Source organism: Neomonachus schauinslandi, chromosome 16 (assembly GCF_002201575.2).
Source record: "Neomonachus schauinslandi chromosome 16, ASM220157v2, whole genome shotgun sequence".
Taxonomy (NCBI): Eukaryota; Metazoa; Chordata; class Mammalia; order Carnivora; family Phocidae; genus Neomonachus; species Neomonachus schauinslandi.
In genome coordinates, this window is record NC_058418.1 from 6,020,306 (window position 1) to 6,034,598 (window position 14,293).

The 14,293-nt window shown below is 52.4% G+C and overlaps 1 protein-coding gene across 1 annotated transcript; it reads right to left on the reverse strand.

Moving 5' to 3' along the window:
- Window positions 1-2,148: 2,148 nt before the first annotated feature.
- C16H19orf81 (chromosome 16 C19orf81 homolog) lies at window positions 2,149-10,738 on the reverse strand. The gene is made up of 5 exons (XM_021681098.1): window positions 10,672-10,738; window positions 4,790-4,862; window positions 4,560-4,680; window positions 3,133-3,272; window positions 2,149-2,344 (listed from the first exon to the last, which is right to left on the reverse strand). The coding sequence occupies exons 1-5, from the start codon at window positions 10,736-10,738 to the stop codon at window positions 2,149-2,151; spliced, it is 597 nt and encodes a 198-aa protein (XP_021536773.1).
- Between the last annotated feature and the right edge of the window lie 3,555 nt (window positions 10,739-14,293).

Genomic DNA, 14,293 nt, shown 5'->3' on the forward strand with positions numbered 1-14,293 from the left:
CGTACCCTTACTGTCTCAAACTCTCGCCTGTGTACTCTTCCCTTGGTACCCTCTCTTACACACCTCACTCCTGAAAATCTCTGAACCCTTGCTGCAGACACACTTGGGACACCCTTTTCCCTACCCACTCACAAACTCTGTGCGCACATACTTATTCGTGGAACACACCTGCCTTTATTCAGCTCTTGCACACTTGCTATGCCATGCACCGCTCCTGACACGCTTGTGCCCATCGTCTTTAAGCATGTCCCCTTCTTGTTCTCGAACCCCCACGTTCTGACTCTCCCCACCTCTCCCTCTCACAGTGACACTCCCACGCCCTTCCCTGCCCCTCCCCTCCTCGCGCCATCACTTCTTATCCCGCATCTTGTACACCTGCCTCCCAGGAACTGCTTCTCTCTCAAATGCTCGTTCCCCTCCTCTTTGCCAGGCCCCCACTCCTGTGCACCCTTCTTTTCCAAATTTGTGTCCTGCTTCATTCTCAACTCTTTTGTGAACTTTCTTGCACACTCAACTCTTGCACACACGTCCTCCCCAGCACTTCCGCTGCTCTTGAAGCCATGTTCCTTCTCTAACAATGTTCCTGCACACCATGGCTTTGCTGCACACTCATTCTTGAATTTCTCCTTGTTCTTGTTGGCTCCTCAGTGACTGTTTCCATCTCCCTGGGGGGAACTCGACTGTCTCTCTCCTTTTGCACACTTGTCTCCTAACACACTCTTGGGCTATACTGTCGTTTCTTTTCCTAGCATCCTTATTTTTTGTGCCTGTGGAGGAACAGGTCTTGCAGACATTCTTACCCTGCCTGTTTTCTCACCTCTTGGACACTCCTTTCTCCTGTCGAGAGAAGACCCTATGCACACTCCCCTCTTGCTCACCATGCCTCCACGCTTCCTCTTCTCCCTGCTCCAGTCTGTGACCCACATCCCCCCTCCTCTCACTCTTCCTAGCTCTTCCTGGACCATCTCTCCATCCATTTTGCACGAAGATTCCCCCACCCCCACCCCTAACCTTTCCTTCTCTCCAAGAAACACCTTCTCCCTCCAGCATGGCTGTTCCTTCCTGCACGCTTCCCCCCTCCCTTTATTCCTGGGGCTTGGGAATTTTAAGCCACCCCTTCCCCTGGGAAGCCCCCTCTCCTACTGTGGGTAAAGGGGGGAGGGCATCGCCCTCAGGTCCCCCCCATGTTCAGCTGCCAAAGAAGGGAGCTCCCCCTCCTTTCCCCAAGCCCATTCCCCCTCTGCTGCCCCCTACCCCCGGGGGGGGGGCCGCTCCGTCCATAGGGGGGAGGGTGCTTGCAGCCCTCTCCCCTCACCACGTCAGGGATCTGCGGGGAACCTTGTGGGAGGGTCGTGGGAGGGGGGAGGGGTGGCAAGGAGGGGGGCAGAGGTCGCGCTGGGCCCCTACCCGCCCCCTCCCCCTTGTCGGATGCCCCCCGTCCGCAGGGGGCCTGCGCGGCGCCCGTCTATCAAGGGCTTGTTCATTCCGGATGGGTGCCGCGGGGTTGGGGAGGGTGTAGGGGGTGGGAGGGGAGGAGAGGTCGGGGTGGGAGGGGGAAGGGACTGGATGGGGGCAGCGCGGGGCGGAGAGGATAAAGCAAAAAGAGGAACAATAACAAAAGAAAATACAAAAAAAAAACAAAACCCTAGAACACATAAAAAAAATCCAGAAAAAAAAAAACCTGAAATAAAAGCCCGAGAATTGTCTTCCAAGGGGGGTGGGAGGAGAAAAGAGGAGGGGGGGCGGATGAAGACGTCTGGTTCTCGCTGAGACAGGGATTGGCATGGGTTGAAAGCCCCGGCGCCCGGGTCTTCCCTCTCGCGAGCCTCAGTTCATCTTTCAAGGGATTGGGACCCAGGCGTCCATTTGCAGGGACTGGGGGGAGATGAGGGAGGCGGGATTATATTGTGGGGGTTCATCCCTACCCCCCATCACCTCCCTCCCCCTGACTCCCCACCAAGATTTTGCAGAGAGAAATGGCTTTTGTACCAGGTCATTCTTTATAATTAAACTCACAGTATCCACCCCCTCGAGCCGGCCCCGCCTCCTTCCTGGGGAGGCAACGCCCCCTTCCCTCGGGGGTTCCGGGTGGGTCGCCCGAGCCAGCTGGGCGGTGTACAGGCGCAGCCGGGCCCCGCCCCCTAAGTGTTAGTCTTGCTCGGTCGGCTCCGCCCCCAGGGCCTCGAGCATGCGCCGCCGGACAAGGGAGCGGCGCAGGTGCAGGCGGTAATCGGCCAGCAGCAGCTCGTCGTGGCGCACCAGCGGGTGTGCGTTCCCGCGGAGGCTGATGCCGCAGCGCAGCAGACGCGAGCGAGTCTGGAAGTCCGTGACCGTGATGAGCCACCTGTGAGGGGGCGGGGCCAAGAGGACAGGGACGGGGCGGAGACCGACGGGAATCGCTGGTGGTCCCAGCCCCGCCTTTGACTGTCGGAGGGTCCCTCCCTGGTCCATGTTCGTTTACCCACTCCGGTTGCTCAACTAGTCGCTCTGTCCCTAAACCCCTCTGCAGTCCTGCCCTCTCGCTGAGGTCAACCCGTACTTCGATCCTTACGCGGGTGATTCTAGGTCCGGTTTTCTCTCAGCCTGGTCCTGTCCCCTAATTGTGGTCTGTCGAGGCTCCATCTCTTCAAACCGCCGCTCCAGGGCTGGGCCCTTCACTGTGTCTCTCAGGCCTGTCCCCTGATTTAGGTTTCTCCCGGCCCCGCCCCCAACTACACACTCCAGGCCGCTGGCCCTCCAGATCTCTCCTGGTCCCACCCCCTCAATGTGCTGGGTCCAGGCTCCGACCCCACACGTCGGTTTTATCTGTCCAGGTCACTCAAAGTCTATTTCCTCACTCCAGATCCCGCCTTCTCTCTGATCTCACCTGGCCCTGCCCCCTCACCTAGCTCACTCTCGGCTGGAGCCCCTTCCCGGTTCAGTTCACTTCGCTCTCAGCGGGGTGGTCCGGCCCTTGCACCAACCAGGTCCCTCTCCAGACCACACAGCTTTCCTTTCCCGGCCCCGCCCACTCAGCGCCTTGGCTCCGGCTCCGCCCCTCCCCACCGCGCTCACTAGGCCACACCCCTCACCTCCGCCGCTCCTGGCCCCGCCTCTCGTTACCTAGTGGCCCCGACCCCGCCGCAGTCTCACCTGTCCCGGCGCCCCGCAGTCCCACAGATGACATTCATATTTTCAAAGCGGATGCTGCTCACGCGCCCGCTCTCCATGGCTCCGGGTAACTCGGCCTCCAGAGCCTCCAGCACCTCCAGGTGGGTAAGGTCCTCCTCTGGCTGGAGGAGTCAAGAGAGCGAGCCTCAGCATGTGACACTAAGGTTCAGTCCAGCTTCCCAAGTCCCCACCTTAGACCCACTTGCAGGACCTGCCAGAATCCCAGGTGGCATTTGAGGGGCAAGTTCACACTCCATCTCAGGATCCTATCGCTCTAGTCAAAGCGGGGAAAACAGGTGTCTCTGAGGTAGAAAAGCATCTACCTGTCATTCTAGGTCATTCTCCAAAAAATCACTTCTCACCAAGCCGATTTGCCAATGAACAGTTGGCTTACATGATTCACCAATTTGGCCAATTTTACCAAGCTACCAAAAACTTTTCCAGCAACCTGCACTGGATGGCAGGCTTTGAGCAGCTCTTGAAGATCCCGCAAGGCTTAAAGTTGCACACTTTTCCTTTTATGTTCCTGTTAGCATTTTAAGGAATGTTCAGTTGTAAATAATAATAATAATAAGGATCGTAGGGGTTGTGACTTCTTGTCATTCAGAAACATTGACCACTAACCACATTTTCAGCATGAGATTACCATGTGGAAGGTGACATACCATGGTCATAACATATAAAATTGCTGATGAACTAGGATGAAATCATGAAATTGGTCACCTCCAGGAAGGCAAGCTGTGGATGTGTGTGGTGGGGGGTGGAGGGGGGTCCCCTGTTCAGAGCCACAAAGAAGAGGAGGGATGCGCTGGGAATTGGTTCCCGTAACAAGGACAACAATCTCTGTGTTGGGCTAAAGTCACTCAGATCAGCTGAGGAGTACCTCTGAGGCCTTGCATGTACCTGGCACATGGAAGCATCCCATTAAGGCGCTTTTAATTTACTAGCGAGAACCTAGTAGATACCTCCTCTGACTAATGGTAGACATTACCAACGGATTTGTACACTGAATGACCAGTTCACAGAATCTGCCCAAAACGGGCTTTATCCTGAGTCTTTGCTATATTTGCAAACTTTACAGAATTTCATGGTAGATGAATTAACAGGACTCCCTGTGTCCTCAGTCTCCCTGCTCTCTACCTTTCAATCTCTGCCCTTCTCTACCCCTCTTTCTCCCCCTCTCTCTGCCTCTCTGGGACCAGCAGTGATCAAAGTGACGATTGGTCCTTTGACAAATTCATAATCAATTTTTAGCAACCTAGAGCCTGGTGCCAAGCCCACGGCTGGTAAGCCGCAGAGCCTAGATGTAAACCTCATTTCTGAGCCGGTTCCCTTTCTAGCCTCCCACCCAAATTGTGCAGAAGCTCGGGGTCCAAGGTCACAGGGGCAGGCGCAGGAGGGCCACTCACTGAGGTCTCCATGCACAGACAGAGAGGCTGGGCAGCGGGTGGTGTGGGGAACTTCCGGATGCACGGGAGCTCTCGGTCCAGCGTCTCATATTCGGCAATGACCTGACGTAGGTACTGCTTCCTGGAGAGAGAGCGAGCGGGCAGGGCACTCCAAGGTCAGGGGTCGCCGTCATCGCACTCGGGGGAGGGGGGAGCTGAAATCAGAAGTCATGGGGCCAGGGGCTACTCACGAGGATCTGACAGACCTGCCTGGGCTCCGGGCTTGTATCTCCTCTGGGGTTTCTAGGTCCACAAGGAGGGCTCCTGGGGATGAAGAACTCAGTGTCAGCTGCCCTGAGCACTCCTCAGACATTATTCGGCCTAAATGGGCATCCTGAAGTGTTGTCCATGCCACTCGCGAATAGCTCTTATACCAGTCACTAAGCTACTGCCTCTCAGCTCCGAACAACTCCCTTCTGCACCCACTCTGTGATCCCAGGGCAAGGGACCCTACCAACCCCGGGTTCTGTTCCTACAGCTGGGTTCCTGTTAGGCCCTGCCTGAAGGGGGCGCTAGAGAGAGGTTGCAAGGCCGGAGGAAGAGGAAGGGACTTGCCTCGCTTTGCTTCCTATTCCAGTCACCCCAGCCGGGCAGCAGCCTTTGAATCCAGCGTGTGGTTTTCCCAACACTCTCAGAACCAACCTCCTGATTGCAACTAGGCTGATAAAAGCTGCCAAATCTGAGGTGTTCTAGGCAACTCCTCCGACTAACGGGTCTCACTTACGGCCAACTGCTAGTTATCCCACATAATCCATTTTCCCCCTCCTCTACAATCTTAGAGTCTGATCCAGCACACAGCCGGCCGCCGGGCTAGAGATAACATCCCTTGCAGCTGTGTGTGGCCGTGTGACCGAGTTCTCACCAACAGTGTTAGGGGAGTGAAGGGTACAACTTTAGAGTCATTTGTTTAAAAGAAGATGGCTTGGGGCGCCTGGGTGGCTCAGTTGGTTAAGCAACTGCCTTCGGCTCAGGTCATGATCCTGGAGTCCCAGGATCGAGTCCCGCATCGGGCTCCCTGCTCAGCGAGGAGCCTGCTTCTCCCTCTGACCCTCCCCCTCTCAAGCTCTCTCTCTCTCTCTCATTCTCTCTCTCAAATAAATAAATAAAATCTTTAAAAAAAAAAAAAAAAGAAGATGGCTTGTCTTTGACTTGTTGCCCCCTCCCTTGTACTGGGATGTGGATGTAGCAACGAGCCAGCTTCAGCCTTGCTAGAGCAACAATATGGAGGGAATCCGGGTCCCTGAGTCATCTCATGGGGCTGAGATGTCCCACCAATCCAGACCACCTGCCTCCTGTCACATGAGAGCAATACACTCTCTTCTTCATGCCATTGTGTTTGTGGGTGTCTCTTTGTTACAGCAGATGAACAAAGAGGAAAGCAGCCATTGACAGCCAGGGCTCTTTATGTCGGACATAAACAATTTCACAGAACACCCACATCAGCCAAGGCCACCCCGTGACCATGACAGACCAAGATAAGAATAAGAGTGGATTGGGTGCCTGGGTGGCTCAGATGGTTAAGCGTCTGCCTTCGAATCAGGTCATGATCTCAGGGTCCTGGGATCGAGTCCTGCATCGGGCTCCCTAATCCTTGGGAGCCTGCTTCTCCCTCTGCCTCTCTCTCTCTCTCTGTCTCTCATGAATAAATAAATAAAATCTTAAAAAAAAAAAATAAGAGCGGAGTCATGTCTCAACACCACACAACACGAACACCGTCCAAACCACAAAATGACCAAACATCCTCCCCTTGGTTCAGAGCTGATGCTGCTTCTTCCCCACCCACAACGTTCGCTCCATTCATCCCTCGTGCGTCATAGACTTGCCTCCCCTTCCTGCCAGCATGCAATCCAGAGCAAAGCCTGCTTCCCTGAATCCTCCCAAAGTCACCTAACCCAGCAGCTCCCATAATAATAAGTCCTCCCTAACACCCTCCGACTAAGACATGCCATGTGTTACGGACTCCCTGAGTACAAGTCAATAAACTCAGCGGTGTGCTGGTAAATGTTTAATTAATATCACTCTGTCTCTCTCTCTCTCTTACACACACGCACACACACACACACAGATTGTAACATTTGCCAGTTTTCATACTGTCAGTACTCCCACCATGACCAATTTCATGCTCCCCACAGTTTTAACAACCAGCTTGCAAAATTTAACAATCGGCTCTTGTGAGCAGATACAGGCTGTCTCCGGCACACAGCTATGTCACAGCTAAGCTCCTGGCGGTCTTTGACTCAGCTTGTACCATAGCAAGTCCCCTGCTCTTGTCCCCGTCCTCCCACCTCCCATCTGTTTCCACGGGGCAGCTGGGGTGATCGTTCCATCATAGCGCCCCATGTTTGCAAACCACCAGTGGCTTCCTCTTGCCTTCAGGACACAGTCCTCCCTGAGGTGGGGACTCGCTCCTCAGTGTGTGATCTGGGGAGCAGTACCTTATTTGAAACACAGCATTTCGATGTGAGGGAACTGGTATAATAGGAATATTCTATGCTTCACAGTGTTTGGGTGAGATGAATCTAGGCATTTGTCAAAACCGACTGAAATATATTTAAGATCTCTTCGTTTTATGTATGCAAATTGGAAAATAAATTGAAACAAAAAAAGAAAGAATCACAGCATTTCGGGGTCCACCCCAGCCCTACGGGATCAGAATCTGCATTTTAACAAGGTCCCCTTTGAGAAGCACCTGCCCTGCGTGTGGTTGCCCCTGTTGACTTCTCTGATCATTTCTTTCAGCTATACTGGCTTCCCCTACATCCTTCCAACACAATAACCTCCTCAAACACAATAACCTCCTCAAACCTGCCCACGTAACAATAATAATAACTGTATGTTTACAATCCCTTTTTAAAAGCCAAGCCCTTGGGGTGCCTGGCTGACAGTTGCAAGCAATTCTTGATCTCGGGGTTGTGAGTTCAAGCCTCACACTGGGCGTAGAGCTTACTTTAAAAATAAAATAAAATAAAAAGCCAATCACTTTCAAAGGTGTTTTCCATTGCATCCTCACAACAACTTTCCGAAATAGTGCAGTTTAACAAATGATGAAACAGAAGCATAGAGAGATTATGTGACTTGCCCAAGGTCACGCAGCCTTATGTGATAGAATTAGGATGAAAATCTAGGCATCTGGATCCAGACTCTGTGCTCTCAATCTCCCTAGTCTGCTGCCTCTCACCCCACTCTTGTCTAGACCAACTGCCCTGCCCTCCAAGAGCTCCCGGTCTGGTGGGGGAAGCAGTCACTGTAAAGGGCAATAGAAGCTACAGTGGACATGTCACGAGGTGAAGGCGAAGCCTAGCCTAGGGGCAATCAGGAAAGGCTCCTTGGAGGAGGTAATGTTCACAGTGAGACCCAGAGAATAAGGAGGAGCTTGCCAAATAAAGAAATGGTGGCAGGGGGTGGGGTGCCTGGATGGCTCAGTCAGTTGAGCGTCTAACTCTTGATCTCAGCTCAGGTCTTGATCTCAGGGTCGTGAGTTCAAGCCCCACACTGGGCTCCACGCCCAGCTTAAAAAAAAAAAAAAAAGGAAGGCAGAAAAAGAAATGGCAGGGAAAAGGATGTTTATGCAGAGGACCACCAGGGACTAAGGTCTTTAAGCAAAGAGAATATGGTCATTTGCAGCAACTTCTCAGAATTCCCTTCAGCCCCAAGACTAAGGCACAATTATTGCATTTGTAGGTTATTAATTATTTGTGAGACGGTGTGTTTCATGTCCGCCCTCCTTGCATGGGAACAGACTGGATCATTTCATTCATTGGGCACCATAGGCAAAACACTGGGGACCCATGGGTTTTCTGATGGCTGACACCAAAGTTTGCACCCTGGTAAGTTAAAAATGTTACTGGTTCAAAAGTACCATAAAGCCACCACAAAACTGAAATACTGATCTACAAAACTGGCCAACTCAATTCCACTCAACTTGTCTGGATCTCTACGTAAATTATATTTATCAGATGGGTGCCTCAGTCTAGCTTAGGGATGATGTGGGGCAGAGATCTCCAAAAGGAAGAGGTCTTCAAAGACTCTTTTTAAAGAGACCTGAGAACCGGGGCGCCTGGGTGGCTCAGTTGGTTAAATGTCTGCCTCGGCCTGGGTCATGATCCCGGGGTCCTGGGATGGAGCCTCTCTGCTCAGTGGGGAGCCTGCTTCTCCCTCTCCTCCCTGCTTCTCCCTCTCTTGCTTGCTATCTCTGTGGCTATCTCTGTCTCTCTCACATAAATAAATAAAATCTTAAAAAAATAAAAAATAGGGCACCTGGGTGGCTCAGTTGGTTAAGCGACTGCCTTCGGCTCAGGTCATGATCCTGGAGTCCCTGGATCGAGTCCCGCATCGGGCTCCCTGCTCGGCAGGGAGCCTGCTTCTGCCTCTGACCCTCCCCCCTCTCATGTGCTCTCTCTCTCTCATTCTCTCTGTCTCAGGTAAATAAATAAAAAAAATCTTTAAAAAAATAAAATAAAATAAAAAATAAAAGAGACCTGAGGACAGAGACGGTGTCTGTTTTGCCACAAGGTCATTTCCCTTACCTGACATAGCACCCCGCACAGAGTAGGTGTTTGTAGCGGACATCAAGAAAGGATACCCACTCAGCCATTCCCATTCCCTTCTTCCCCCATTTGAGGAGGGTCCATGCAACTCAGGAGAGGCTCACCAATCTCATCTCCTCAAAGGTTATCCCATGCAGCTTAAACCAGTGCCTTCCAACTCCTACTGTTCATTGCAATCACCTGGCCAGCATTCACAAGATATAGATGCAAGGACCCAAATCCTAGAGATTCTGGCTAAACTGGATCTGAAGTAAGGTCGGGTATAGATTTTTTTCAATCCTTTCACTTGATGTGTAGCCAGAGTTGAGGACCGCTGACGAAAATAATCATGATTATCTTCTTTTTGCCAGGGGTTGAGACAAGAGTGACTGGGTAACTGAGTGCTGGCCAGTAAGATGTTAGGAGAGATCATTTAGGGGTTCTGAAGGTGAAGACCTCTGCAAGTGATGCCTGGGACTGTGGCAGCCATTTTGTGGTAAGCAAGCTGGTGTGCGAAGGAGACACATCCCAGGCCAAAAGGCAGCGAAATAAAAGCTGGGTCCTCAATGACATCATCGAGCTGCTGACTCAACCAAACCCAAACCACGCCCCACTTCTGGGCTTCTTTTTGGGTGATAACGGTTCTCCTATTCTTTATACTGCACTAAGTCCAATTTCTATTACATGCTAGCCAAATGCATCCTCACCAAGACGCTACTCAATAAATGCTGATGGAGTAAATGAATGAATGAATGAATGAATGACCCTACTGATGTAGAGTGCAGGTAGGGAGCCCTGGAACGTGAGGTGGCAGACCACACGGGGTCTGAGGCTGAGGGGCTGGGACTCTATCCTGGAAGTAATGGAGAAGGAAGGAGGGTGTGAGCAGAGGAGAGACAGAGTCAGTGTTGGTGGTCAGAAGACCCCTCAGGAGCCAAGTGGGGAATGGGCTTGAGGGGAAAAACTGGCCCGGGAGTTAGGGAGAGAAAGCATCCACGTGGAAGAGGACAAGACCTGAGCTGGGGCTGTGGGGATGGAGAGACAGACAGAGGACAAAGGGAGTGGGCAGGAAGATGGGGTTGATGGCTGTGGGAGGAAATGGGAGGGGAGGGCCAGTACCTGGGGTCTAGCCCAGTGATCAGGTTGGTAGTGGGACCATTGAAGATGGGAAGCAGGGAGGAGGAGTGGCTTTTGGGGAAGCTGTTGAGCTCAGCGTGGGAGAAAAGGAGAGTGTGAGGGACCAGGGCAGAGCACCTAGGGAGACAATAGCCTGGAAAGAGTTGTGAAGGCCCCAGAGGCTCATGGGAAATATAGTTCTTGGTCCAGACCACTGGCCAGGGAACTGCAAAGTCTCGTGAGAAATGTAGTTTGAGGTCCAAAGGGTGCTGCCCAGGAATCTGGTCAAAGTCAGAGTCTGGGGTGGCTTTCTGGTAGGACAGGGACTAGCTTAAGGCCATACTGCAAGCCAGGGTTACCACACTGGGCATGAATGAAGCGCCCCCTCCCCCAATACACACACACACACACACACACACACTGCTCAATACCTGCCTCCCTGAGCATGCTGGGGTTGCCCATGGTGGAGGAGCACAGGGTCTCCACCTCTTGTTGCATCCTGGGAAGGTGGGTGGGGGATGTCTCAGGAGGATGGGGAGAAGAGCCCTGACTGAGCCACCCATCCCAGCTCCTTCTCCCCACTGCTGTCTCCTCCTCTTTGAAGCCCCGGGGGTAAAATAAGGAAGAACTGTAAGGTTGAGACCACATAGGAATCTGGGTTCCCCTAACCTCTGGGAACCCAGTGAGTTCCAATTCCTCTGTGCCCCGATTCCTTCTTTGCCCCTTTCCTGCTTCTTCCTCCATCTCTCCCTGTCTCCTCAACTCTCTGCCTCTCCCTGCCTCTGTCCCTCTCTCATCCTCCTTCTCTCCCCATCTCTCTGCCCCCCTTCCCCTCTCTCCCCATCTTTTCCCCCTGATTTCTCCCCATCTCTCCTCCACTCTTTCCCTTGATTTCTCTGCCCTCTTCTTCCCCATTGCTCTCCCCCTCTCCCCCTCCATCCCCCCAGTCTCCTTCTCCCCTAGTTTCCCCAACATTTCCCCAGCCCTCCGTCCCTCCTTCTCTTCATAGCGTTCTGCCTCTCTCCAAGCCTACCACCCTCTCTCTGTCTCCCTACTTCTCTCCCCACCTCTCCCCAGTCTCCTTTTCCCATCTTTCTCCTCCTCTCTTCTCTCATAACTGGCTCCCCTGCCCTCTGTCATCCCCTTTCCGGTCCCACTTGCCCTCCGCTCATCCCTGTCTCACGCAGGAACTGGTTAGACACAGGCTAGATTCAAACAGAAACTGGATTCTGTATGTGGGAGGGAAAGGTGGGCAGAGGGCTTGGTTGCCATGGTACCTCCAGAGGGAGGGGGAGGGGCTGGGGGCTCCAACTCCTGGGTCTGAGGGAGGAGGGAGCTGGGATCCTGGACCTCTGGGTCTAAGGGAGGAGGGAGTGGGAGACTGGATTCCTGGATCCAGAGGTGGATGTGGACAGTCTGGGGGCTCCTGGGCCCAAGGGCAGGAGTGAAGGGGTTATGCCACACAGCTGTTCCTTAGGCATGTCTTTCTTTGTGTCTGCAGAACTCTCAGCAGGAAGTGTGGGAGAAGCTGGACTTTCTTAGTTATTCTGTCTGTCCTCCCCCCTCTGTCCCTATTACCTATGTCTCTAGTACTCTACTCTCCCCTTCAAGATGGTCTCTGCCTTGACTTGACAAGCACAGGCTCTCTGCTTTCTAGGTAGTAGCACCTTGATTTTCTGAGTGATTTCTTCAGGGGTGAGCTTAAAAATCAATCTAGGACACAGAGTCCATGCCTGGAATTTTGCTGAACCTGTTATAAGAGAGGATCTTTCTTTTTCTGCTAAGCTTGCCAGGCTAGTCGGAGTCTAGGTTGGAGCTGCTGGGAGCTCTTATAACCATATGGGGAGACAACATGCCCCAAAGCAAATAAAACATGAGGAAAGCAAAGACCAAAGATGCAGACAGACTCCTGATGATGATTGGGATACCTGGATCCAGCCATGCCTGAAGCCTTCATCTACCCAATTAATTCCCTCGTATGCCTCGGTCATTTGAATCTCTGTAATTGGCAATTAAAACAGTCCTCACTTAAATAGACTCAGTTTCATCCTCAGTTCCTCTGTGGCCCTGACTCCCTTTTGGCACCCTCATTTCTTTCTTTCCTATCACGCTGTCCTTCTCCATTTCCAGTGGCCAACTCCATCCCTATAGGACAGGGAACATCTTTCATTCCCATGACCACAGGCACACCTAGCCCCCACAGCCCCTCAGTCCCCGAGCTCCATCCCTCCTGCCTCTTGCCTCTCTCTACTGCTTCCTCTTCTCTTCATTCCCACAGTCCTGACACTCAGGCTTCATCCTCTCCTGCCTGGACCCTCGCTGCAGCCTTCTTCTTGCCCTCCCCTCCTCATTCCTTTCCCTTAAGGGTTCCAGAGGTGTCCTTCTGCACCCAGATCTGGCCCTGCCCCTCCCCAGCTTGCAGCCCTCCCATGGCTCCCCAGTTCCCCTGGACAATGTTGCAGTTTCTCAGCCAGGCATTTGAGATCTGCAATCTGTTCCCACCCTCCTCTCCCACCTCACCCCTTCAAACATTCTCCAATCCCTCCCACCCCACTCCTGTTTTCACTCTTCACATCCTGTGCCTTCTGCCTGGAATGTTCTTCCCCATATCCCGAAGCCCAAATGCCCTCATCCTTTAATAAGAAGCTCAAATGCCCCCTCCTCCAGAACCCTTCTTTGACTCCTACTACTAGCTGTGTTTTTGTCTCCTTCCTCTGCACATTCTTTGTCTTCTCCTTTCCCAGACCACTGAACACGGTCCATTCTGTCTTGCTCAGGGATTTGGGCCTGTTCTACCTGCCCTGGCAGACCAGCAGCTCCTAACTTATCTCTGGCTCTCCAGTATCACCCCACTCGGGACGTGTTGAGTGAGTAAATGAAAGACTATTTCTCTCTATCTCTGTGGCTCATGCTCAGCAGCCCCAATCCCGTTTACCCTGTCCCTCTTGGGCCTCATGAGGCAACATAGGTTGAAGAAGACAACATGGAATGGACTCTGGACTGAAACAGACCAGCATCAAATGCTATGTCCAGACTGTGCAACCTTGGGCAAATGTCTTCCCCTCTCTGAGCCTAGTTTTAGCCGCCTCTTCTGTAGCTCTTTCTTCCCTCTTTGGGTGTCCTTCTCTGTCTCTTCTTCCTGCTAGAGTCTGGGTCTCTATGCTTTCATCTCCCTCTGTCTCCATTTCTCTCTGTGTCTTTATTTTTTTTCCTCTCTCTCTCATCTCTAGAATCCTGCCTCATCTTGCTCTGTGTCTGAATTTGAATTTCTACGTCATGTGTCTCTGCCTTTCTTTGTTCATCTCCTATTCTCTGTGTCTCTATAGCTTTCTGCATGTCTCTGTCCCCATGGCTCTATTTCTCCATCTCTGTTTCTCTGTGTCTCTCTATCTCTCTGTCTCTTTCTCTGTCTGTCTTAGCCCCATATGCCTCCCTCTACCATTCACCTCATCTCTCTTGGGCCATTCCTGTCCCACTCCCTGGCCTGGCTCACAGCCTGGGACACAGATCCCTGAATCAGCATTTTCCTCCTATTCCAGAAATTATGTCAGTGCCGCAGTGGGGGTGGGCTGGTTCTAGCTCTGGTCAGAGTGTTTGCCTCCCTGCATCTTCATGGATGCTGGCCCATCCATCCATCCACAGGCCCTAGCCAGCTTGGCCAACTTCTTGGTGTTTGTCCTCTCCATCGGCAGCACCAGAAGAGGTGAATCTTTGTTTACACACATGTGTGCATGTCTCTGGGTGTGTAGCTGCATCTATTTCCCAGAATATTTGTGTGTGAATCTGTAGGTATTTATGCAAATTCATCCATTCACTCATTCATCCACCTACCCATCCATCCATTCAACCATTCACCCATTCAACTATCACTTCATCCACCCATCCACCCACCCACCCATACATACATCCAATCCTCCAGCCATCCACTCATCCATACACTCATCCACCTATCCATCCATCCACCCACACATCCATCCATCCATCCATCCATCCATCCATCCATCCATCCACACATCCATCCATCCATCCATCCATCCATCCATCCATCCATCC

Coding starts and splice junctions, on each gene's coding strand:
- C16H19orf81 (XM_021681098.1), bottom strand. CDS start 10,738: ATGCAACAAGAGGTGGAGACCCTGTGCTCCTCCACCATGGGCAACCCC. Junction 4,863..10,671: donor CAGCATGCTCAGGGAGGCAG/GTATTGAGCAGT, acceptor CTTCATCCCCAG/GAGCCCTCCTTGTGGACCTA. Junction 2,345..3,132: donor ACTGCGGGGCGCCGGGACAG/GTGAGACTGCGG, acceptor GCCCCCTCACAG/GTGGCTCATCACGGTCACGG.